This window comes from Rhinatrema bivittatum, chromosome 2, assembly GCF_901001135.1.
Source record: "Rhinatrema bivittatum chromosome 2, aRhiBiv1.1, whole genome shotgun sequence".
Lineage (NCBI taxonomy): Eukaryota > Metazoa > Chordata > Amphibia > Gymnophiona > Rhinatrematidae > Rhinatrema > Rhinatrema bivittatum.
The window spans coordinates 377918339-377944925 of NC_042616.1; the positions used below are offsets into that span (position 1 = coordinate 377918339).

Below are 26587 nucleotides of genomic sequence, written 5' to 3' on the forward strand. Positions count from 1 at the left end.
CGGAGGTTGGATAGGTTGGAAGGGTCAAGGGAGGGTTTTTTTAGGATGGTTTGACCACGCTTGTTTCAGGGAGTTAGTACCTGACCGGTTCTAGGGAGCAGTTCACGATTTGGAGAGTGATGTGGCTATTGTTTTAGGAATAGCGAGTAGTAGTTTAGTAGGGATGGTTTCTGAGGGGTGGGAAGAGGTCTCATCTTTTTTTAAGATGTTTTCTATTTCTAGTGTTGAGAGGGTTCAAAGGAGAGAGGATGTTGGGTGTGTAAGGGGTGGGGGGGGGTTATACATTTGTGTTGGGGGAATTTTTTGGTATTAGGGGTAAACTTGGCGGTGATGTTAGATATTTTGTTCTTAAAGAAGAGGGCAATTTCATTGCATCGGGTCTGTGTGGAGGGGACTTGGGGTGTAGACAAGTTAGATTTGGTAAGATTTGAGACTAGGGAAAATAGTGCCTTTGGATTGAATTGGAGGTGGTGAATTTTCTTGGCATAGTATTCCTTTTTTGTTGTTTGAATGGCGTTTCTATATGCATGCATGAGTTGGTAATAGATGGTTTTTGTGGCAGTAGTGGGATGTTTGCGCCAGTGTCTTTCTGCTGCTCTAAGTTGGATTTTTTGGGTTTTGAGTGTCTGGGTATACCAGGGTTTTTTAGATAATTTAGATTGGGTGATTGTTTTTTGAATGATTGGGCATAAGTTGTTAGCGATTTTCTGGGTAGTTTCTGTCCAGGAGGATATGGCACTATCTGCTGTCTCTAGGTCAATGTGATTTGGGACGTTGGAGCAAGCCGTAGCCAGCGTCTCTGTAGGGCAGGTTTTACGAAATTGGAAGGATTTAGGCTGGGGAGGAGAGGAGGTGGAAGGGGTTGGTAGAGAGAGAGTTGTGTTAATGATGGAATGGTCAGACCAGGGAACAGGCAGGCATGTGGGGGAGTGGATGACGTTGATGAGTGAGTTGGTGAAAATGAGGTCAAGGGTATGACCGGCTTTGTGGGTTGGGTAAGGCCCATTGCGTCTAAGGATGAGATGAAGGCTTCGCATGTAGGGGATTGTGGGGTGGAGTCGACATGCAGGTTAAAGTCGCCAAGGAGTATCGTGGGGATGTCGGGAGAGAGGGAGATGGTGAGGAGTTCGATGAGGGGGGAGGGGTCTTTTTCTAGTAGACCAGGAGGGGTATATATATAAGGCAGATTTGTAGAGATTGTGATTTGAAGAAGCCTACTTCGTATTGGTTGGGAATATTGCAGGGTTGTGAGGTGAGCTTGAATTCTTTTTTGGCTATGAGGAGTAGGCCCCCTCCTCTTTTCTTTTTTCGGGGGATGGAGAAAATGTCATAGGTGTCAGAAGGTAATTGGTTAATGAGGGGGGTGTCGCAGGGTTTGAACCAGGTTTCAGTTACTGCAAAGATTTCTGGTTTGGAGTCAGTTAGAATATCATGGAGGAGGTGTGTTTTTTGTTTTAGGGATTGGGCATTAATGAGTAGAAGGGAAATGAGGGAGATGGTGAGGGCTTGGGAGGTGGGAGATATGGGGATGGAGGTCAGACGCCTTTTTTGAGTGTTGTGGTGGCTGTAGGTGGGGAGGGATAATTTAGGTGGCTGTAGGGGGGGAGGGCTAGTTTTGAGGGGTGTCCGAGTGGGTAAATGTGGGTAAATAGGGTGTCCAAATGGGTAAATGGGGGGGCAGAGGTAAGCGTGTGGGGGCATTATTGGGTGGAAGGCTAGTAGAGGTGTATTGGAGAGGAGGATAACTTGTGAAATGCAGGCACCGTAATGCAGTTAAACAGATAAAAGCAATTGTAGCAGGTTAATGCAGGTGTATACACTGTTCTCTTACAGTACAGTGTATACACCTGCATTAACCTGCTACAATTGCTTTTATCTGTTTAACTGCATTACGGTGCCTGCATTTCACAAGTTATCCTCCTCTCCAATACACCTCTACTAGCCTTCCACCCAATAATGCCCCCACACGCTTACCTCTGCCCCCCCATTTACCCATTGCAAGCTGAACATGCTACAGCGTTATTCTTTTCCTAGTGTGTAGCCAGATGCACTCAGAGCAAGTGGGTATAGTGTGCTCGTGCTAGTAATTGGAGACGGATCTGACGTCAGCACGGGTACATATACCCCCACAGGAAGTGAAGCAACTCAGTAATTTCCGTCTCCAAAGCAGTTTGGAGCGCCTGCACGCTCGCTGAGCGTGTTTTCCAAATCTACTTTCCAAATTTCTCAGAAGTTGAGCCCCGCACTCCTGCGGTGATACCCTCGGGTCCCTCCCCCAGTTGAGTTTCCCGGGGTGATTTCCACGATCCCTCAGAGGTCTACGCCTCGGTCCGGTGGCCAAATCGCGGCAGGGATCTAGCCCCCGAGCGAGAAGGGCTCGGGCCTGGCTGAGAGGCGCCTCGGTCCCGGCGTGGACTTAGCCCCGAGCGAGACGAGTTCGGTGGCTTAGAGGCAGCGGGTGCATTTCCTCAAGCGCGGCGGTGAAGGTATTTCCCCTCTCCCCCCGCAGCCGGAGACCGCCCGGGTTCCAGCCGGGAAGCGCCGAGGATCAGGTAAGGCGTACATCTCTTACTTTTTGGTCTCCGAGGTACGAGGATCAGCGGCGTTGCCTGCATGCGGCACGCCGTGGAGGTCGCCATTTTGTCTGCCTTGTTCAGGTATTGAGCGCTCATGATAGGCGCCTGTGGATGGGCGCACAACACAGCATATTGTATATTATTGAGCATATATTGCTGACCGCGAATTATTGAGCGCATATTGTATATTATTGAGCGTATATTGCTGACCGCATATTATTGAGCGCATATTGTATATTATTGAGCGTATATTGCTGACCGCATATTACTGAGCGCATATTGTATATTATTGAGCGCATATTGCTGACCGCATATTATTGAGCGCATATTGTATATTGAGCACATATTATTGAACGCATATTGTATATTGAGCGCATATTGCTGAGCGCATATTATTGAGCGATATTATTGGCAGCATAAGCGCCGGTGCCCTGCATTCGCAAGACGCGATGGAACATTTAAACGACCCGGCGTCTCCAGAGTTGGCACCTCCTGACTCTGGTGTGAAAGCTCTCGGCCTCTGCTCAGCATGCCAGCTCAGAGCCACGCAGAGAGAGCGAGGAGCCAGACTCCCTTTGTGCCCAATGTGAGGAGGCCGTGGGAGCCTCGGGCCAGGACCAGTCTCAACCGAGGTTTGCCGACAGTTCCCCAGGGGCCACCCCGGACTTAGCGGGCCGTCTCGAGCAACCAGGAATCCCGGGGGACCTGGTACCCCGACGGCAAGAGACCGCTTCCATTTCCTGGGTGGATTTATTTAAGGGGATCCATGCCTTTGTACAAATGCAGTCCGCTTCCCGTCCAGGCCCTGCTGCTGCTCCGGCTGACCCTGCCCCTGGACCTTCTCGCCCTTATCGTGGGCACCCGCCTCCGGGCAGTCCGGCTCATGCGGACCCTGATGTCTCGGAGGACAAGTCCGAACCCCCCCGAGGAGGGGGAACTTCCCTCGGGGATTGAGCCATATCGAACCATGAGGCGGTTCTCTCCGACCTGGTTTCTCAGTGCCTGACGGAGTTGGCTATTCCAGGCCCCAGTACCATGGAGGCATCTACGCAGAACCCCCTGCTGGAGGGTCTTCGTCCCACAGCCCGCCATTTCCCCTTCCTGCAAGCGGCGCAACAGCTGATCGATTTAGAGTGGAATGCGCTGGAGGCCTCATTCAAAGGGGGTCGGACCCTATCTGGTATGTACCCCCTGGATCCGGCAATCAAGGATATGCTGGTGTGCCCTAAGGTGGACGCCTTAGTTAGCGCTGTGGTCAAGCGCACTACCATTCCAGTGGAGGGGGGGGGGGGGGCGGCCCTCAAGGAGGCTCATGACCGATGCCTGGACGCCATCCTGAAACAAACCTTTGAGGTGGCAGCCCTGTCTTTGCGAATCGTAACCTGCTGCACAGTGGTGATGCGTTCCTGTTTGTCACAGGTCAGGAACAATGCTCCAGTAGCGGATATGGAGTCCGCTCTCTCGTTCCTTACGGATGCCGCCTCCGACCTAGTCCGTACGACAGCTAAGGGGGTCTCATCCTCAGTAGCAGCCAGGAGGCAGCTCTGGATACGGAATTGGTCAGCCGATGCTCCTTCGAAGACACGTCTCACTAGAATGCCGTTCAAGGGTTCTCTCCTGTTCGGCAGTGACCTAGATAAACTGGCTAGCACATAGGGTGCCTCTCCAGTACCTCGACTGCCGGAAGACAGGTCCAAGAGGAACCAGCGCGCCTTTCCGAGGCCCTCCAGAGGTAGAAGCTCCCAACGCTTCACTCCCTATAGGAGTCGCTACCAGGCACCTCGTCCTCAGGCCAGGAACCAGTCCTTTCGGACCAAGCAGCACAAGAGGGGAGCCGGCTCGGGTTCCGGTCCCGGCCGCACCTCCCAATGAGAATCAGCCGATCCATCCGGGGGACTGAGCCATAGGGGGCAGGTTAACCCTCTTCTACCCCAGATGGGTCGAGATTACGTCGGACCAGTGGGTCCTCGCCATCATCCGAGAGGGTAGTATCTGGACTTCCATCACATCCCTCCGGACAGGTTTGTGGAATCCCTGTGTCCAATCCACAAGAAGGCAGCATTGGAAGCTACCCTGGCGAGGCTCCTGTCCTTGAAAGCCATAATCCCAGTACCTGCATGGGAAATGGATTCTGGGCACTATTCCATTTATTTCATGGTACCCAAGAAAGAGGGCACTTTCCGGCCCATATTGGACCTCAAGTCAGTCAACCGATACTTAAGGGTCCCGAGGTTTTGCATGGAAACTCTGCGCTCAGTCAAGACCGCAGTACAGCCAGGGTAGTTCCTCACGGCCTTAGACTTGTCAGAAGCCTACCTGCATATCCCGATCCATCAGGATCATCAGCGCTACCTACGCTTCAAGGTTCTGGGACGACACTTCCAATTCCGGGCTTTGCCCTTCGGGTTAGCCACGGCGCAGCGGACCTTCACCAAGGTGATCGTAGTGGTAGCAGCGGCGCTCAGACGGGAAGGAATCCTTGTCCATCCCTACCTAGACGATTGGCTGATCAGGGCGAAATCACGAGAGGAGAGCCATCGGGCAACCAACCGAGTGATCACTCTTCTGGAAAGCCTGGGATGGGTAGTCAACCTAAACAAGAGTTGCCTACAGCCTTCCCAATCACTGGAATACCTGGGAGTCCGGTTCGACATCCAGGCAGACAAAGTCAGTCTCACCACCAAGAGAAGGTTAAAACTCCAGGCGCATCTACGGTCCTTGATGGGAGCCAGTCGGCCCATAGCTTGGGATTATCTGCAGGTTCTCGGTCTCATGGCATCCACCCTGGAAGTGGTACCCTGGGCAAGGGCCCATATGAGACCTCTACAACGCTCCCTCCTCTCTCGATGGAGCCCCCGCTTCCGGAATTACTCCGTGCATCTCCCTCTACCAGCCAGAGTGCGGACCCAGCTATGGTGGTGGTTGCAGTCCAACCACACGAGCAGGGGGTCGAAGATGTCCTCCCCCACGTGGACTCTGCTCACCACAGATGCCAGCCTGAATGGATGGGGAGCACACTGCGAAGAGCTCACCGCCCAAGGACGGTGGAACAGAGAAGAATCGGGGTGGAACATCAACCGAATAGAGGCACGGGCAGTCCGGTTGGCTTGCCTGAAATTTGCTCACAGATTGAGGAACAGAGCAGTCAGAGTGATGTCCGACAACGCCACCACGGTGGCATACATCAACCAACAGGGCGGAACCAGAAGCCAACAGGTGTCCCTAGAGATAGCCACGCTGATGGCTTGGGCAGAGGCGAATCTCCAGGACATCTCCGCCATCCACATTGCCGGAAGGGACAACACCGTGGCAGACGTCCTCAGCAGGGAAAGCCTAAATCCAGGAGAATGGCAGTTGTCCCCCACAGCCTTCCAGATGATTGTGGATCAGTGGGGGACTCCGGACATGGACCTACTAGCGGACAGGTCCAATGCTCAAGTACCCCGATACTTCAGCCGCAAGCGAGATCCGTTCTCTCACGGGATCGACGCCCTGGTTCAGCCATGGCCTCCAGGGACCCTGCTGTACGCCTTTCCTCCGTGGCCCCTGCTGGGCGCCCTTATACACAAGATTCAGAGGCACAGGGGCCTAGTTCTTCTAGTGGCACCAGACTGGCCAAGAAGACCCTGGTACGCGGACATGAGAAGACTACTGGCAGGGGAGCCTCTTCCCCTGCCTCCGCTCAGGGACCTGCTACGTCAAGGTCCCATCCTTCACGAGGATCCAGCTCAATTCTCTCTTACGGTCTGGCCATTGAGAGGGCTAGACTGAAGAAAAGAGGTTACTCGGAGCCGGTGATAGATACACTCCTCCGAGCTCGCAAGTTTTCCACATCCCTCACCTACATAAGGATCTGGAGGGTATTTGAAGCCTGGTGCGACACTCATGGCACCGATCCACATGCGACCACAATCCCTATTGTTCTGGATTTCCTGCAGGATGGGCTTCAGAAGGGTCTCTCCCTAAGCTCCATCAAAGTTCAGGTGGCTGCGCTGTCTTGCTACGGTCCCAGGAGGGATGGCAAGACCATTGCCACGCACCCAGATGTTTCCCGTTTCCTGATAGGAGTCAAGCACATTCGTCCGCCACTGAAGTGGCCAGTGCCCCTGTGGAACCTCGACATAGTTTTGGATTTCCTCGCGGGAGCCACCTTCAGACCCCTTCGGGGCCTGTCTCTCCGTTCTCTAGCTTTGAAGATTATGTTCTTGCTGGCTGTGTGTTCAGCACGCCGCATCTCGGAGCTACAAGCACTGTCCTGCCGTGATCCCTTTCTCAGAATCACTCCAGAGGCTATCCATCTTCGCACAGTTCCCTCCTTTTTACCTAAAGTAGTCTCACAATTTCACATCAACCAAACGATATCCTTGCCAAGTACAGCAAGTTTGAAGAAATCAGAAGAAGGGCGTTTGCTACGCCATCTCGACATCGGCAGATTGCTGCCCAGATACCTGGAAATGACAGAAGCCGTTCGAAAGACGGACCATCTGTTCGTCCTTCACAGCGGGAAGAAACAAGGGGAAGTGGCCTCTCGGCCCACCATCGCCCGCTAGATTAAAGAAGTTATCAGAGCGGCCTACGTAGAGGCCGGGAAGTCACCACCTCTACAGGTCAAGGCTCATTCTACCAGAGCCCAAGCAGCATCTTGGGCAGAATCTAGGATGCTGTCGCCCGCAGAAATATGTAAAGCGGCGACATGGTCCTCCCTCCATACCTTCTCCAGGTTTTATCGTCTGGATGTCCAGGCCAGGGAGGACACAGCATTTGCGAGGGCAGTCCTACGCGGTCCTCAGGCAGCCTCCCGCCCAGTTCGGGAGTAGCTTTTGTACATCCCACTTGTTCTGAGTCCATCTGGCTACACGCTAGGAAATGTTGAGATTACTTACCTGATAATCTCCTTTTCCTTAGTGTAGACAGATGGACTCAGCATCCCACCCGGCTGCCGGTATACATGGGTTTCACTGATTCAAGGTAAGCCATGTCATTTTCTTACATAAGAGCGTCCCCTCTGCCAGGTGTCGACGCCTTCCGGTTGGGAATGCTGGCGGTCTCCAGCTACTATCAATCGGTCAGGGGAATCCTGTTTCACTATTTCATTGATCGTCAGTACACATATATCCATAACAGCTTTTGCAAGGAAGATTTCTGAGTTGCTTCACTTCCTATGGGGGTATATGTACCCGTGCTGACGTCAGATCCGTCTCCAACTGCTAGCACGAGCACACTATACCCACTTGTTCTGAGTCCATCTGTCTACACTAAGGAAAAGGAGATTATCAGGTAAGTAATCTCAACATTTCATTGTATGCTCACTCATTACAAACAAACTCCATTTCAGCAAAATAATTTTCTTAGGGTGGGTGGGTGGGATTTCTGGGCGCGCGCTGGGGCTGAAAGGGGGGTCCTGTTCTCCGTCGTGGCCCTTTAAAGGGCCGTTGACATCATCGGCCCGCGCCATCTAATCTTCCCCTGTGCGCCGGCCCCGGGGGCGTGGCCTAGCCCCACTCTTTCGCACACAGGGGGAGCGGGTGATGGCCCAATCGCGCGCCGGTGCGTCGGCGCGCACCTCTCCTTCCCCCTTTGAGGGGACGCCGTCCCCGGTGGCGGGGGGGGGGGGGGGGGCATCTCAGTTATGGGTGGGCTCTGGCCATTCGGTCCAGGCCCACCTATTAACTCTAGCAGCCGCCACTTTACCCACGTGTCCGTCGTCCCTACCTTTGTCTCTTTGCTCTCCTTAATCCCATAAACATTCACTTTATACACATTAACAACACAGAGAACTGTCATTGGTATAATACGGCCGCAGCTTTTATTTAACAGATCAATAAAAACTTCCCTGGGTACCTGAGCCGGTATGATGTCTCCACCACTGCCTGCTGTAGGTACCAAGCAAGGCAGTCTTGCTCCCTGGGCCCCCTCGCCTTGTCCGCCAGCAAGGGGGCCCCGACCATCGGCGCGTTTTGCGCCCCAACCTTTTTCGCCGCCCAAGGCACTGACCGGCTACCACACTGTCCTGTGATGTCACTGGCATCACTTGCAATATGTCCTACTGGCCCGGGTAACTGCCAAAACACGAGGTAGGGTGGACCCTTGCCTCGTGTCCCCCACTTCCTAAATAAGCTGAGGCCTGGAATCCCATAGAGCATTGTAAAATATACTGCCAACAATGGCATCCCGTAGAGCATGATTCAATATGTTTCCATCCTCAAAAAGTTCACCGGTCCTTCATTATTGTCTCCCCCTGGTAACCTGTTTACCGGTCCATTAATATTGCCTCCCCCTGGCAACCCTCGAACCCTCATTCGCATACCTGTGACTCCCCACTTTGGCCGTAATGGTCCTAAGTGGGGACCGTTGAGTCGGAGGTCCTTAAGTATCCTTATTACAATTACCTGTGTAGTCGAAGTATACTTATTATTATTACCTGTGTTGCACGTCCTTACCCCAGATATATCCTTATTATTGCTATTACCTGTGTAGTAACCCCCATGTCTCTGGGGCGCCGTAGCCGTGGTAAGAACCGTTTTCAAGGACCAATCTAAACACTTAATGTATGGTGCATCTGCAAGAAATAATTAGGCTTTTGTTGGTTATGTAACTTTATCAAGTGCAAACCCTGGTATCCGACAATACCAATTAACAACAAACCTTGTCTACCCATCGCCAGCCCATTGGATCCATCGTAATAAGGCCGTGCATGCGTTACATCCTGGCGGGAACTTCTTTGGCGGCCCCATCAGCCGATGTCACAAAACTCGGCACTCACTGTCAGCGCTACGAGATAGCCAGGATTAGGTCCCATTACCTCTGACCGCTTCTAAGTCGCCCACTTGGAAGACCTCCTCAAGCCTAACGTGGTACTTCGCTGATATGGGAAAGTCAGGTACCCGCTCCTCGTGTCCCTTCTGCATCTATCAACCCTCAGGGTTTTCCTCGCTTTAACCACTCAGAACGCTCGCTCCTTGGCGGCCGTCTGCTGTCCCTAAAGGTGCTTGCTCCTCGAGGGCCTGCCATGTTGTGTATCCTGCTCCACGGTCTTCGGGTCCCTCTCCTCGGCTCACCTTCTACGGTGGGAGTTATCCAGTCGACCACAGCTACCACTCTATGGGCACCTCCGCTCTTCCTCTCTCTCTCTCTGATTCATCACGCTGCTGGGTCTGTCTGCTGGATCTGTCTACATCAGTTTTGCTGGGGTTGGGCTCTCGAGTTGCCCCGCTCTGCGGACACTGCCGGAAAGCGTGCCACGTCTGTATTCGAGTCTTGTAGAGGTATCACGAGTCTATCGGCTTGCCCGCTTCTCGGGTAGTCCATCTCTGTACAATAAAGCTTATCTTCCCCGGTGACTGTTTACCACTGATTTCAGGATCCTGTAGGACAAACGGTCCACAACTATGTCTCAAACACAACCGTTTGCTAACTCCGTGGACTCTGCTCAGCTCACAGCCCTGCAGGCTATTCCTTGCCTGTCCCATTGGATCACCGAGCAACACAAGTCTTAGAAAATCTGGCTGCCGCTTTTAATCCATAGCCTGGACACCTGAACACCTCGACAGCTCCAATTAAAGAACTTGTATCTCCAGTAGTGACTGTGAAACTGTTGTGCCTTTTTGTCAGGGAGGGGCGCATGGTTGTGCAGAAGTATTATTAACCAATATAGTATGCATTCTTCTTTGCCGCCTTAACTACTTTCCCACAGATCTCCCAGACTAGTTATATGTTATCACTACTTGATGGAAGAGCCCCGGCGTGGGCTTCACAACTATGGGAACACCGTGACCCAATTTTGAACGATTTGGTAAGCTTCTTGAATCCCTTCAAATCTGTATTTGATGGGCCCTCTCATCAAACCATTGCTGGATCTACCCTGTTACATGTCCTGCAAGGTAACAAATCCTTAGCAGAAATTAAGACTGTGGCATCCGAACTGCACCAGGACTAGGATGTCTGGCTGCTTTCTTCTTGTAGGGCCTTAACTCTCGATTGAAGGATGAATTGGTGGCTCAAGACTTTGCCTGATACCCTTGAGTCTCTCATAGAAGTGGATGGAAGAATTGACTGCCTCATTCGATACTGTACTCAGGGGCAAAGAGTCCTCGTAACACGTCCAGGGAAGTAACCGTCCGCATACTGCGCTCGGCCTACTTTTTGTTTCAGAAGAAGATGTACTACCATGTCCTATCCTCGGAGAACCACTGGGGGGGGGGGGGTCTCGTTGACCTAACAGCCCATGGGCCTATGCACTGGGATGGTTCATTCCGAGCCCCTCTCTTTCCTCATATTGGAAAAGGTTAAAGCTTGACTAGTACCAACTTTCTATCCCCTTTCCTATTTACCTAAGCTGCATTCAAACTCACGGCCCCTAGCACACAGGGAATCAGCCCTTAAAGCCCCAGCCACCAGCGCACTGACCTTGCACCCTGTGGTGCTCAGATTACCCTGGCTACCAGGCCATATGCCGCAGTACAACTGGACCACATTGGAACTATCACGATGGGGATCTGGCTGGCTGTCATGGTAGATGGCTGTTGGAAGTCGTTCCAGCACCCTGCTTGCCTACTATACCATGTTATCGGGCCTACCTCCTCAATACACCTTCTTGGATGTATTCTCAAAAAGCCGCAGATGTACCTCCTTATCAGGTTTTCGACTGCTATCAACTTGGACCCTACTTCGGAACCTTGTATATAGGTACCGTTCATTAATTACTGAACGAGATAACTACCAAAGACCGTTATCCCTTGGTAGCTAATATCAGACTTATCTTCCAGGGCGCAAGATATTTTCTAAATTGGTTCTTGATGCATATCTGCTCCGGCGATGAGTGGAAAAATGCCCTTAAAACCCACGATGGGCTCTTCCCATATCTCATTATGCCTTTTTGGATTCAGGAACGCAACGCACCAGCAGTGTTTCTATATTATAAATGAGATCGTGCGGGACCTGCTGTGTCAGTGTCAGTGCGTCAGGGTATAACTTGCCGACATCCTGATCTGTTCCCCAAAATTACAAACACACCAGGAAGATGTAAAAGGGGTTAGATGCAGGGTTCTGAGAAGCTAACGTGTGAGGAGTATCCGCGTGCCATCTGGTATCCGCCCATGCAGCGGATTCCCCGCTCTCTCCTCCAATTCAACTGTGACGCAGTGGCCGCTAGTGCCTGCTGTGCCGTTTTTTTTTTTGCTACCTCCCTGAAGCCCCCCAGGCTAGCCTCACTAATGGTGACAGGGCTGCGACACCCAGAGCCATCCCCACTAGCCATTCCGTCCCATTCCCATCAGAAGGAGCCCTCGCACCTCCCACCTCAAATTCCCGCATTCGGGTCAAGTTGTCCCCCGTGGTTCCCTCCCCTCACCTGTCCAACCCTTAGTTTGATGCCCCATATTGATCCCGGATCCTTCAAGCTCAGCATCCTGTTTTCATCAGTGTCCAGTGCTACTGATGGCTATTCCTTATTTAAACTTGATTAATAGCTGTTAAAGGTCTTCTCCTACAAGATCTTCTCCCAACCTTTTTAGAACCCCGCTACACTATCTGCACTAGCCACATCCTCTGGCATAAGAACATAAGAATATGCCATACTGGGTCAGACCAAGGGTCCATCAAGCCCAGCATCCTGTTTCCAACAGAGGCCAATCGAGGCCATGAGAACATGGCAAGTACCCAAAAACTAAGTCTATCCCATGTTACCGTTGCTAGTAATAGTGGTGGTTACTATCAAGTCAACTTAATTAATAGCAGCTAATGGACTTCTCCTCCAAGAACTTATCCAATCCTTTTTTAAACACAGGTATACTAACTGCACTAACCACATCTTCTGGCAACAAATTCCAGAGTTTAATTGAGCGTTGAGTGAAAAAGAACTTTCTCCGTTTAAAACTAATTTAAAACTAGTTTTAAATGTGCTAAAAGCTAACATCGTTGTCTGCGCGAGTGCTGCTGGCTGGTCCGGGACTATTAGTATTATAAATGGGGGTCTTAACCCGTGGCATATTGCCACTTACCCCCCTCTTTTTTTTTTTTTTGGTCAGCAGGGGCTGATCTCCACCTTCACCCCTGAGCTCTGCTCTCCGTGATCCCCCGTGAGGGATGCCTCGGATTCCCCAAGCAGACCCAGAGATTAATTTTATTTTATCTATTCTCTTCGGCCGCCCCTTGCCTGTCCGATCACGCCTGTTCCCTCGAAAACTGGCCCCCTTGTCTCCTGCCTTCGCTGCTGACCCCTACCCCGGGCTGATCCCCACCTCGTCCTTGGTCCCCTACCAGGTCCTGCAAGAATCACGATCCTTTCCTTTTAAGTGCCCATGCAGGACTCACCTGCGGCACGGTGGCCCCCTACTCCCGTACGTAATGCGGCCTCATGCCACCCAACTCCCGTCCGTAATGATGTGTTCTGGGTCTTGTGTGCAACGAGCCGCGCCACTGCAAAAGGTAAATATTAGCATGCAAAAAAAAGAAAAAACTGGCAGGGAAAAACCGGGCTAACACAAAAGCCCCACCCATCCCCCCCCCAGAATCATGGAAAATGCATGGCCGGGGGAAAATCCGCCCCCCTGTAAGAAAACAAAAGTGAAATATATATATATTTTGTCCGCCTACCCACACTCAGTCACCTCCTCGCCTCTGCCGATGCCGCCACCGGTGTCTGCACACCACAGGAAGGGGCCTCCTCCCCATCCTTTTCCCTTCCTTTTTAAATTTTTTTTTTTTTTTTTTTGTAATTGAAAACCTCCCCTCCGCTCCCTCGGGTCAATCTGCGCCACGCACCATACGCCCGGGCAGGACTCTCCTGTAGTGCCACTCCACCCGGCTGCCGTCCCCCGCCCTGAGCGCCCCATACTCCGCACTCCTCCAGGCCGCATCGCGGCCCACACAGATCACAAAAGCATGTGGTACCTCCGATGCTGGACTCCGAGGGATTCCAAGGTGTGCGCTGGGGAGGAAAAGCCTGCCCCCGCCTCCGGCATCGGAAAGGGTCAGGTGCTGGGCCCGGGAGCCCAACCCGCTCCTCGTTGGGCAGGCCCTCCAAGGTGGGAGAGGAAAGCCTCTTTCCTGCTGGCCTGGAGGCCGGCGCGTAAGGTCGAGGGACCCGACAGCGCCCCTTGCCCTGGCCACACTGTTCGCGTCTTCTGGGCGCACGCTGGGGCTGAAAGGGGGCACACACCTCTCCTCCCCCCTTTGAAGGGACGCCGTCCCCGGTGGGGTGGGGGGGGGGGCGGCGGCGCATCGGTTATGGGTGGGCTCTGGCCATTTGGTCCAGGCCCACGTATAAATGGGGTTCGCCCAAATTCGTACTTTTACTGCACGAGGTCTTCCTGGCTAGGCAGGCAGGTAAATGCAGTGTCACAGAAGGCCCGACGGGTTCAGCAAAGCGGGGGAAGGTCCTCCATAAAGGTTCCGTGGGCCCGTGAACTCTGCCTCCCGAGGGACGGCTAGCGCGATTGGAATTGGACTCGGAAGATTCGGACGAGTCTAAGCAGGAGGATGAGGTCTCCTCTGAGGCCTAGCAGGATGGGGACGTGATTGGGGGTTCCTCTCTGGACCCAGGGGACTCTAAAACTGAACAGGGGACCTCGGAGGGTCTGGAGGCTGAAGGCGATGATCCGTGGGTGATCCGGCTTTTCAAGAGAGAGGAGCTTCGCCCGCTTATACCTCAGGTGTTGGAGGAGCTGGAGATTAAGCTCACCCTAGAAGATTCAGATGCTGAAGGGGTTAATCCGGTTCTGGATGGCCTACAGAGACCCCCCCCCCCCCAGCACTTTCCCAATTCCAAAGAAAATCCAGAAATCAATCAACCTAGAGTGGGATTCCCCCAACTCGGGTCTGCGAGTTGGCAGAGTGATGTCCAAGCTTTATCCGCTTCTGCAGCACCATCTGGACGTTCTCAAGGTCCCGAAGGTGGATGAGGCAGTTTTGGCAGTCACTAAGAAGACCACTGTTCCAGTGGCTGGAGCTTCCGCTCTGAAGGATGATTAGGATCGGAAGTTGGAAGTGCATCTCAAGCGAGCTTTTGAGGTCCTGGGGCTCGGCCTGTGGGCGGCAGTATGTATAAGTCTGATGCAGCAGGCCTGTTTGTGTTGGATCCAGAAGCCGCAGGACCAGTCTGCCTCCGGGACTCTTTCCCCAGGCCAGACGGCCCTCCTGGAAGCAGGGGTTGCCTATGGCACGGATGCCTTGTATGACCTGGTGAGAATCACGGCCCACGCTATGGTGTCTGTGGTGGTGTCCAGACGACACTTGTAGCTATGCATCTTGTCAACGGATCTGTCATCAAAATCCCAGTTCTGTAATCTGCCCTTTCAGGGGAAACTGCTGTTTGTTGAGGACCTTGATCGTCTGATGAAGTTGCTGGGAGAGACAAACGACAATAGGCTGCCAGAGGATCAAAAGTCTGGCCGGAAACCTTTCTCTTCTTGGCCTCACTTTTGGGAGTCCAGACGTTTTCGTCAGATGAGGCCGTCAGGGACCTCGGCCCCAAGACAGTTATGCATAGGCAACAGTCCTTTCGAGGGGCTAGAAGGTCATCTAGAGGCGGATCCACCCAGGGTGCGGGTGGCAATAAGTCCTCACAGTGAGATCTGGCAGGTTCACTCCTCGTCTCTTGTAATCGGGGGCTGGCTGGCTCGGTTCTACGGGGAGTGGACCAAGGTCATTTCTGACCGATGGGTGTTGAGCGTGGTGAGAAATGGCTACACCTTAGAATTTTCTCGCCCACTGCGGTCTGTCTTTCTAGAGTCGTATTGTCTTTCCCGAAGCAAGCGGGCAGAGGTCCAGGAATTGCTTCAGCGGTTGTTAAGTCTGGAGGCGGTTGTACCGGTGCCAGTGTCTGAACAGGGACAAGGCAGATATTCCATCTATTTCATGGTGCCCAAGAAGGAAGGCACATTCCAACCTATCCTAGACCTGAAGAAAGTCAACCAGAATTTGAAGGTACCACATTTTTGGATGGAGACGTTGTGCACCGTAATTGTGAAGGTACGGGGAGGAGAGATTTTGGCGTCTCTGGATCTCACCGAGGCTGATCTGCATATCCACATCCGTCAGGAGCACCAGAAGTTTCTCAGATTCATGGTTCTGGGACAGCACTATCAGTTTCAAGCGCTGTCTTTCGGGCTGGCCACCGCCCTGTGGACCTATACAAAGGTAATGATGGTAGTGGCGGTGGTGCTGCGACAAGAGGGATTGCTGGTGCACCAGTACTTGGATGATTGGCTGATATGGGTGAAGTCACTAGAGGAATGTGTGCAGTCCGTGGACCGAGTTCGGTCGCTCCTGGAATCTCTAGGCTGGGGTTATAAATGTGCAGAAGAGCCATCTGGTCCCCTCCCGTTCCCTCGAATACTTGGGAGCCTGTTTCGACACCCAGTGGAGCAGAGTGTTTATTACAGACAACAGGGTGAACAAAATGCAGGGGCAGATAGCGCGTCTTCTTAGTCTACAGGTGCCGAAGATCTGGGATTACTTACAGGTCCTGGGCTCGATGCTGTCCACATTGGAACTGGTGCCCTGAGCGTTTGCCCATTTGAGGCCTCTGGAGAGAGCCTTGTTGTCCCGTTGGAATCCTCTGTCGCAACAATATTTCCTGCTCCTGGCTCTGATGGAGTCGGCCAGGGCCAGTCTGGCCTGGTGGATGACGCGGAACAATCTGGAGAAGGGGATGCCTCTCGAGGTCCTGTAGTGGGTGGTGGTCACCACGGATGCAAGTCTTCGGGGCTGGGGGATAGTTTGTCTGGGCAGGTTTGCTCAGGGCCTTTGGTTGACATCGGAACAGACATGGTCCATCAATCGCCTGGAGACGAGAGCGGTATGCTGAGCTCTGGAGCAGTTTCTACCCTTGGTCTGCGATCGGATGGTGCGAGTTTTCTCAGACAATTCGACCACGGTGGCTTACATCAACTGCCAGGGGGGAACCAAGAGTCCCATGGTAGCACAGGAGGCTCAGCTGCTGTTTGAGTGGGCAGAGCTTCATCTCGAAGGAATCGCCGCCTCCCATATAGCAGGAGTCTACAACATCCAGGTGGATTACCTCAGCCGGCAGCAGTTTGATCCAGGGGAGTGGAAATTCTTTCAGAGGACCTGGGAGCTTCTCTGCAAACGGTGGGGAACCCCGCAGTTCGATCTCATGGCAACGAGTCTCAATAACAAGACGCAAAAGTTCTTCAGCCGCCGGAGGGAGTCCGCGGCGGTGGGGCTCGATGCCCTCGTATGTCCGTGGCTGACTGGAGTTGTCCTGTACGTCTTTCCTCCGTGGCCACTGATAACAAAGGTACTCAGGCGTGTAGAAGGCTACGCGGGGTCAGTAATTCTGGTGGCTCTGGAATGGCCTCGCCGTCCATGGTTCGCGGATCTGGTGCGGCTGGCCCGGCCCATTTACCGGATCTCCTGCGTCAGGGTCCTATATTTTCCGATCGGGAGGATCACTTTTGTCTTGCAACCTGGCTTTTGAGAGGAGGGAATTGCGCGTGAATGTAACCAGTAATTACCACGCTGCTCCAAGCAAGACACCCTGCTACCTCTTTAGCTTATTCCAGGGTATGGAAGGTGTTTGAGACCTGGTGTGGACAACAGGGATTGGACCCTCTTCAGGTTTCAGTGTTCCATATTGTCTTTTTTGCAGGTGGGTTTATCCAAAGTATTAGCCCATAATTCCCTTCAGGTCCAGGTTTCTGCTTTGGGTTGTCTCGGAGGGAGAGTCCAGGGGAAGGCCTTGGCATACCATCTGGATGTGGTGCATTTTCTAAGAGGAGTCAAACATCTCCGTCCACCTCTGCGTCGCATTTGTCCGGAATGGAATCTTAATCTCGTGCTATGGGTCCTTTCTGAGGAGCTGTTCGAGCCTCTGAATCGGGTATCTTTGAAGATCCTGACTTTGAAGACAATCTTTTTGGTAACTATCTGTTCAGCTAGAAGGATTTCGGAGCTTTTGTGCCATGATCAGTTTCTCCGGATTTGTGCCATGATCAGTTTCTCCGGATATCGTCCGAAACAGTGTTCTTGCGTACGGTACCTTCGTTTCTTCCTAAGGTGGTGTTGGATTTTCATGGAAACCAATGTGGAGTTGCCCGGGTTTTCGGATTGGGCTCGGGATCCCTTGATGGGATGAGAAGTTCATCTTTTGGATGTGAGACGGGTGGTATTACATTACTTTATTATTTATTTATCTATTTATTTATTTAACTCTTTTCTATACCGACATTCATGATACAAATCATATCATATCGGTTCACAAGGAACAGGGGGTTGTAACAATAATATTGAAGAGGAAAGTCACTAATGCTTTTCTTCGTTCTGATCATTTGTTCGTCCTGTTCGGGGGGAGCAAAAAAGGGCAAAAAGGCGTCTAAGGCTTGTTTGTCTTGTTGGTTGAAAGAGACGATCTCTGCAGCTTATGTATCAAAAGGAAGAGCGGTTCCAGTGGGTATTAGAGCACATTTGACTTGAGCTCAGGTGCCGTCCTGGGCTGAGTGTCAGCTGGTGTCTCTCCAAAAGATCTGTAGAGCTGCGGTGTGGTCTTCATTGCACACTTTTACCAAGCATTACCGTTTGGATGTGCGGGCCCTGGAGGCCGGCCCCCTTTTGGAGGGAGTGTTCTTCGAGCGGGTCTTTCGGGTTCTCACCCAGTGTAAGAGGGCTTTGGTACATCCCGCTTGTCTGGATTGATCTGGGTATGTTCAGGAAAGGAAAATTGGTTCTTACCTGCTAATTTTTGTTCTTGTAATACCACAGATCAGTCCAGAGGCCCGCCCTGAGGATCTCTGCCGAAAGACTGCTTGGTCTACTGCTGTATTTATTTGCAAAGCAGATTTGCCATTTTTTGGCTTCAATTTCTAGGTTTAGTGTTTGCATGATTTATCTAGTTGGTCAGAGGTATCTTTATTTTTTCTTATCTTGGCTTGGGTATCGATTAATACTGAGGGACTGCAGGTGGCACTCTCGTATATGTGACAGTGCCCAAAGTTTTGTTCTCTACCTCCATCTGCTGGTAGGGATGAATAAAACCCGCTTGTCTGGACTGATCTGTGGTATTACAGGAACAAAAATTAGCAGGTAAGAACCAATTTTCCTCTTTGAGCCACTGGTTGGCACTGTGACTACTTGATGAATATCTTTATACACATACACATACATACATACATACATACACACACACACATACACCAAACATACATACATACATACATACATTCATAAATGAAGAGTCACACATACACATGGGCATAGAGGCAGACACCCCACACTCAGACTGACAAGAAGAGAAACAGACAAAACAGACATATACATATTATAAATATGTATGTATGCCTAGTTTGTGTGTGTGTGTGTGTGTGTATAAAGAGAGAGAGAGAAGAAAAAGGGGGCAGTCTAAGTATAAAATCAAGTATTCATGTGCACCCCCTTGCGCACGCCGACCCCGGATTTTACTGTAGTTATACCTGTAAACCGGAGTGAAGGCTTGTGCCAAATTCCGGTATATACAAGCATACAAATAAATAAATAATTACAAACATTAATAATTAACGAATCAAGAACACTCATGTCATTTTAAAAATCGATTTGCTCCGTTATTTAGGAAATGTTTATTTATACAAAAGGAATAATATTTATTCTCAAAACATATCTCACATATAAAACAGTAAATGCAAGATGGGCAAAGTCCAAAAAGCCTTGACAATGTATAGACACACCAATCCAATTCACTGAAAGAAAGTAAGAAAGTAAGCACAGGATATCTTCACAAAAGCCTGGCTAAGGAGCAGGAGATCCAACACAGCATTTGGACCAACAGAATGTAAACAAAACATCATAGCAGTCACACCTATACTATACTATAAAACACCTCATTCATAAAAAACAGAAATTGCTCATCTACTGTTAGATAACTGAAACGTCAATTCAACAATAACTTGTGCTCAAGCATGGATGAATGCACAATTTGTTTGAGATTCCTTGTTCACTTCACCAGAAAACTGATGACGAAGTTAAAGGTCACGGGAGCTAACCTATATTTATGTAGCTTCATAGGTGCATCAATGTACAAATGTCATGCGTATCTGAGTGACGTCACAACGTGCATAACTTTGTTGCCCATAGGAACCTTCTGTCATTCAAAACATTGAATTTGAGTTACTGAAAAACTTTAACAATGAATGAAAATGGCCCCCCCCCCCCCAAAAAAAACCCAGGAAGTGTGTAATAGGAATGAAAACATCGAGAGTAACTCTGGCTCACAAAGATGCTTCCCACTCTGTTAAGGTTCAAACCTTTCTGATTGTCAACTATCGGGCCGATACAGTAAAAGTTGCGGGAGAGCCGGTGAGCACCCGCTCTCCCGACACGCACAGGCCAGTGTCCTGGGCATGCGATTCAGTATCGGCCCATACGCAAATGAGGGCCCACGGTAAAAGGATGCGCTAGGGACACTAGCGCATCTCTAGCGCCTCCTTTTTGACAGAAGCGGCAGCTGTCAGCGGGTTTGATAGCCGACGCTCAATTTTACCGGCGTCTGTTCTCAAACCTGCTGATAGCCATGGGTTTGGAAAACGGACGCCAGCAAAATTGAGCGTCCATCTTCCAACCCGCGGGCAGATTTTTAATTTTTTTTTAATTTTAATTTTTAATTTTTTTTTTTATTTTTCGGGCCTCTGACTTAATTTCGCTATGATATTAAGTCGGAGGGTGTATAGAAAAGCAGTTTTTTCTGTTTTTCTGTACACTTTCCCGGTGCTGGCCGAAATTAACGCCTGCTTTTGGCAGGCGTTAATTTCTGAAAGTAAAATGTGCGGCTTCGAGGGAACTTGGGGGGGGTATGTGTGTGAGTATGTATACACACACGTTAAACATGTATATAATACCTCATTGGGGGGGGGGGGCAACTAGTTTGATGAATGAAAGGGGGCTGCAGCCCTAAATGTTTGCTCACCTTGCGCTAGATCATCAGATGGAGAAGTGGAATAAGTTCTGAGTGATGTATTGTAATTTAGATTAAAGGAATAGGTAGAGGGTCTGTAAGACATCATACAGAAATAAAAAACTTTGACAATCAGGCCCTTCAGAGAAAATTCTCTAGATTTAACTTTTCATATTATGCACTATTTTTGCTCATACTGTTATGCTTCAGGTTCATGTAAACTGCTGTGTAGTTATAATAAGGAATTTCATTTTAGTTTCAGAAGGCACAAATACTCCATGGACATGAAGATTGGATAAGAGGTGTTGAATGGGCAATATGTGGTCAGTATAAAAATCTTCTGAAGAACACTGAATATTGATGAAATTGCTCTTATTTTGTCACTTTCAGATTGTATCCACATGAATTCCTCCATTTAATTTGTTGGCCTTCGACTTTTGCTAGTGTGAGTCTGATCAGAAAAAAGCTGTTGACTAAAAAGGTAGCATGACGACAAGTTTTTTGTTTTGGAGAGTTTTGTCTAATACCTTTATCAGGGATAGGCAACTCTGGTCCTTGAGTGATGCAAAAAGGTCTGTGTTTTTTCCAAATACATTTGGTTTAACAATCCCAGTTTGTATATTTTGTTGTCTTGAAAACCAGACCTGTTTGTGGCAGACTGAATTTGCCCACTTCTGTCCCAGATTTTCTTGTTGGTATAAGTTTCATTATACTGCCTAGTATCTGTTCATAACACATAACGTAAGAATGCATCTGTAGTCTTTGGATAAATCCTGTTCCATTGGATTTCTGTTTCTTGCTCTTAATTTGTGATATAGCATCACAGGTGTGGAAATTTCCTTGAACCTCTGGCAATTTCAGGTCTCTAGCACATCCCCATACCTGGTATTGAGAGGCCATGACTACATCCAGGTATCTCTGGTAATGCTTCTCTTTACTATTTTATGTATAAGAGAGAAAATGCTAAAGCAGTCTTTCTGCTACTTTATATAACTTTGTTATTCATTAATAACCAGTCATTGATTAATTAATATACAATTACTCATTTGTTGCTATTACTTTAGGATGTTAACATATGTGCATTAGTCTTTTCCCGTTGATAGCAGGGCTGAATTAGCCATGCTGTCTGGGAAGCGTCGCGACCCGAAGTAGGCAGAGTCTCCTCAGCTAGTAACAGAGCTTTGACTCTGTGCAGCTGCACGGTGGTGTTCCCGCGCGGTTCCCTCTTCTCCTCAGTTTCTTTTTTTCCGCGAGCCGATCGCACACGGGGATTTCTCCTCTTCACAAAATTTTTTCGACAACAAATTTTCTCACCGTTTTTTCTCATTTCTTCATCTCCAGATGGCTCCGAAGCTGTCTGGATTTAAATATTGTCAATGTGGCAAAATTATGTCCGTCACAGACGGACATAATTATTGCTACATCTGCTTAGGCCCAGAGCACGACCAAAAGTCGTGTAGAGACTGCGGCCGCATGTCTCCTCGGGCCCGACGCCAGAGGGTGGCTAAGATGGAGCGCATGAAGGACGGGCTCCTGTGCCCCACCTACATCGACCCATTGTTCGCTGGGACCGGCGAAGACAGGTAAGGCCCACACAAAACGGGTTTCCTCCCTGGGCCCCTCCGAAGTGGGGCAAAGCATGCTGGCCATTATTTCGGGTTTTTAAAAACCCCATTTGCCCTCCATCCATACTGGGGCTCCGGAGAAGGATGGGGAAACTTACGGCAAGGGAGACGTGTCGATGGGTTCTAAATTGCTAAAAACAAGCGAAACCCACGATTCGATGTCGAAGACACAAACGTCTACGACGCATGACAAGGTCGTGAAGCACGGCGCAAGCACGGCGCCGCCATGGCGCAGTATGCTGACGATGCAGGTTGCCGCCACAAAACATGGAGCTTTTTCAAAACATGACACCTCTTTGAAACACGGCGCAAAACAGGCTACATATTCGCAGCATACATCAACACTAAAAACTTCTACCAGGGAAATACCCACGGAGCATGCTTCGGTTACACAGCTTAAAGGTAAAATACATCCTTTGTTCTTGGAACATACTCCTTCCAAAAGAACAGCAAAGAGGGAGCATCTGGAATACTCTCCTACTTCCACTTCAATTTCCCGGTTAGATGTAGAGGAACTTCTCTCCGACGCAGAATCAGTTCCCTCACAGCATTCTCTTCTCAGTGCACACTCCTTCTCAGCAGGTTCAGCACTACCTACACCCAAACAAGCTCACGCACCTCCCAACATTTACAGTGGGAGTACTTCACTGGAGGATATATCACTACATGTCATTTATCCTCCACACAAAAGACAGAAATTGCAGATCCCTCCGCAAGGAACCCTTGCAGCATCTGCAATGTCAAAAATATCAGAAGTACTATCCACATTTTTTTCAAGACCTGGAACAAGGAAAACAGGTTCCACCAGTGGTCTCTCCACACACCTCAACACCCCCTTCACCGGTTCCCCTTACAGGGGACCACAGCTCAGAACCTGAGCATTACCCAGTGAGCCCTGTTTCATGGATTTCTACGGTTTCGTCTAACTCTTCTACCGGATTACCATCTGACCCCACCAAGAGACCACAGGAGCCTTATTCTCCTCCTGAGGACTTAACCTATTCAAAATTCATTGAAAAAGTAGGTACCCTCCTCCAAGTTCCAACAGGACAAATCCCAGATCATAGAATGGAAATAATGGCCATTCTCAACATTTTTGAAACCCCTGCTGAACCAACTGCCCTACCGCCGCATTTGGTCTTGCAAACCTCCTTTTAAAAAATTGGAAAACCCCATTTTCCACGACTGCAACCTTCAGGAAGATTGACATTAAATATAGGATTCGTAACTCTTCAATCTACGAATCTCCTCAACTTCCACATCAGTCGGTAGTAGTAGAGTCAGCTCTTGCAAAAGCAAAATGCTCAAAACTCCATTCGAACACCCTTCCAAATAGAGAACATAAATGTTTGGATGACTTCGCAAAGAAGGTTTATCATTCCTCCATGTTGACATCTAGGATTCAACACCATCAATTTTATACTACGCAATACTTATTCGAGATTCTTCAAAAACTTCGCCCACTTTGTCTTTCAGAAGATAATACGCTTCCACAACCATTTTTGGATTTAGAAGAAGAACTTAGACATTTGCTCAGATCCGTTTACGAGTCATTCGAGTCATCTACAAGAACTTCCGCTTCGGCCATAGTTGCCAGGCGTCTTGCTTGGCTCAAAGCAAGCACTATTTGCACTGATGTCCATGACAAACTGGCGGACATTCCATGCGCGGGAAACAATCTTTTTGGTGACTAGTTCACAGACACAGTCTCCCGTTTGAAAGAACAAAGTGCAGCGGTGCAATCTCTTACTTTCCCCTCGGAATCACACAAGTCTCAGCAGAGATACTTTCAACCTTACCGTCGTCTGTATACCCACTGTCATATTCTAGACCACTGGTCCCCAAACCTGTCCTGGAGGGCCACCAGCCAGTCGGGTTTTGGGATATCCTCAATGAATATGCATGAGAGAAAATTTACATGTTATGGAGGCAGTGCATGCAAATTTTCTCTCATGCATATTCATTGAGGATATCCCAAAACCCCGACTGGCTGGTGGCCCTCCAGGACAGGTTTAGGGACCACTGTTCTAGACCATATGTACAATATAGGCCACATCCATATGTACCCCCCAGGTCCACACCCCAGACTACGCCCAGGGGAAGACCCAGACAACAAAGACAACAAAAGCAAACAACAGCACCGCAGCAAAAGCAGCAATCGTCTTTTTGAGTACCATCCAGCCACTGCCACCTCCAGACTTCATAGGAGGGCGTCTCCAATTTTTTCTAAACCACTGGGAAATCCATCACTTCAGACAAATGGGTGATCAACATCATCAAGGAAGGTTACCATCTAAATTTCAAATCCATTCCACCCCTTCCTCACCTGTCTCCAACACGAGCTATACCCTCCCATACAGCATCCCTACATATGGAGTTATCAAACCTATTACTCCAGAATTCTATTCAAATGGTTCCTCTTCAACATCAGAATCAGGGTTTTTATTCCCCATATTTTCTAATTCCAAAGAAATCGGGAGGCCTCCGTCCTATACTGGATTTCCACCTCCTGAATCAACACATTCAAAAAGAGAAATTCAAAATGACTTCTCTCAAAACTATCCTACCTCTGATCCAACCCCATGATTGGCTATGTTCCATCAACCTGAAGGATGCTTATTCCCACATACCAATTCACCCTTCCTCTTGGCAGTACTTGTGTTTCAAGATTCAGAGTTCACACTACCAATACAAAATGCTCCCCTTTGGTCTATCTTTAGCCCCAAGGGTGTTCACAAAATGCCTAGCAGTGGTGGTGGCTCATGTCAGGCAACTCTTCATCCAAATATTTCCTTATCTGGACGATTGGTTAATAGCTTCCGATCTGTCCACTCTCAAAGCGCACACGTTGTGCACAATCAATTGCCTCCAAACGTTGACACTAAGATCTGCAACAGAGTAGACATGCCAGAAGGAGTGGAGAGAATGAGACGGGATTTAAGGAAGCTGGAAGAGTGGTCGAAGATATGGCAGCTGAGATTCAATGCCAAGAAGTGCAGAGTCATGCATATGGGGTGTGGAAATCCGAAAGAACAGTATTCTATGGGGGGGAAGGGCTGGTGTGCACAGAGCAGGAGAGAGACCTTGGGGTGATAGTGTCTAATGATCTGAAGTCGGCGAAACAATGTGACAAGGCGATAGCTAAAGCCAGAAGAATGTTGGGCTACATAGAGAGAGGAATATCTAGTAAGAGAAAGGAAGTGATGATCCCCTTGTACAGGGCCTTAGTGAGGCCTCACCTGGAGTACTGTGTTCAGTTCTGGAGACCGTATCTCAAAAGGGACAGTGACAGGATGGAGGCGGTCCAGAGAAGGGTGACCAAAAAGGTGAATGGTCTTCATAAAATGACTTATGAGGAGAGATTGAAGAACCTAAATATGTATACCCTGGAAGAGAGGAGGAGCAGGGATGATATGATACAGACTTTCAGATACTTAAAAGGTTTAAATGATCCATGGTCAACTACAAACCTTTTCCGTTGGAAAAAAATCAGTAGAATTCAGGGGTCACGATTTGAAACACCAGGGAGGAAGACTCAGAACCAATGTCAGGAAATATTTCTTCACGGAGAGGATGGTGGATGCCTGGAACGCCCTTCCGGAGGAAGTGGTGAAGACCAAAACTGTGAAGGACTTCAAAGGGACGTGGGATAAATATTGTGGATCCATAAAATCTAAAGGATGTGAATGAAGAGAAGAGGCATGGGGGATAGCTTGCAGAAGTTACGGCTAATACCTGGAGATTAATACCTTTTTTCAATAAACACACTCACTGTCAGTGCAACTCCAGCATTGCTCTATGCTTCAACGGCAAGAGGAAATGTAGAAAAAAAGGATTTGCATTCACAAAAAAACCAGGGAGTAGCTTGCTTGTTGCGGCGGTTACTACCCCAAACCAAATAAGTCTGATACTTCACTTCAATGCATATCCAGCATAGCTCTCTGCTTCAACAGCAGGGGGGGGAAAGACTGATACTTCACTTTCAGTGCATATCCAGCATAGCTTTCTGCTTCAACGGCAGAGGGGGAAAGAGGAATAGAGGATTTATATTCAGGCAACAACCAACAAGGAATGAATTACATAGTCTGGGCAAACAAATAATTATGGGAGTAGCTTTCTTGTTACGGCGGTTACTACCCTGAATCAATTAAACCAGATACTTCACTGGGAATACATATCCAGCGCAACACACTGCTTCAATGGCAGGGGAAATAAAGAAAAGAGGAATTATATTCAGACAACTAACAAGGACTGAATGGCACAGGCTGGGTAAACAAATAAGCGTGGGAGTAACTTGCTTATTGCAGCAGTTGCTACCCCATACCAATTGAGCTGGATGCTTCACTTGGATGCAGCTCCAGCGCTGCTCTCTACATTGATGGTAGGTGTGGAGGGAAACTGGAACCAGGGAGTTGCTGATGGGGGCCAAGAGTAACAGATAAGTATGAGGGGGAAAAAAAAGTGTGAAAGCTTGCTGGGCAGAC

The 26587-nt window shown here is 49.6% G+C and overlaps 1 protein-coding gene across 3 annotated transcripts in view; it reads left to right on the plus strand.

Annotated features, from left to right (window-relative positions):
• Positions 1–26587, plus strand: part of ELP2 (elongator acetyltransferase complex subunit 2) — a 751239-nt gene that overhangs the window by 142687 nt on the left and 581965 nt on the right. For all 3 annotated transcript variants that reach the window (XR_003854643.1, XR_003854644.1, XM_029589989.1), the window contains exon 7: positions 20735–20801. Coding sequence is in view for 1 of the 3 variants with exons in the window: in XM_029589989.1 (XP_029445849.1) it covers positions 20735–20801 (67 nt within the window). In the remaining 2 variants the exon portion in view is untranslated. The remainder of the gene's footprint in view (positions 1–20734; positions 20802–26587) is intronic.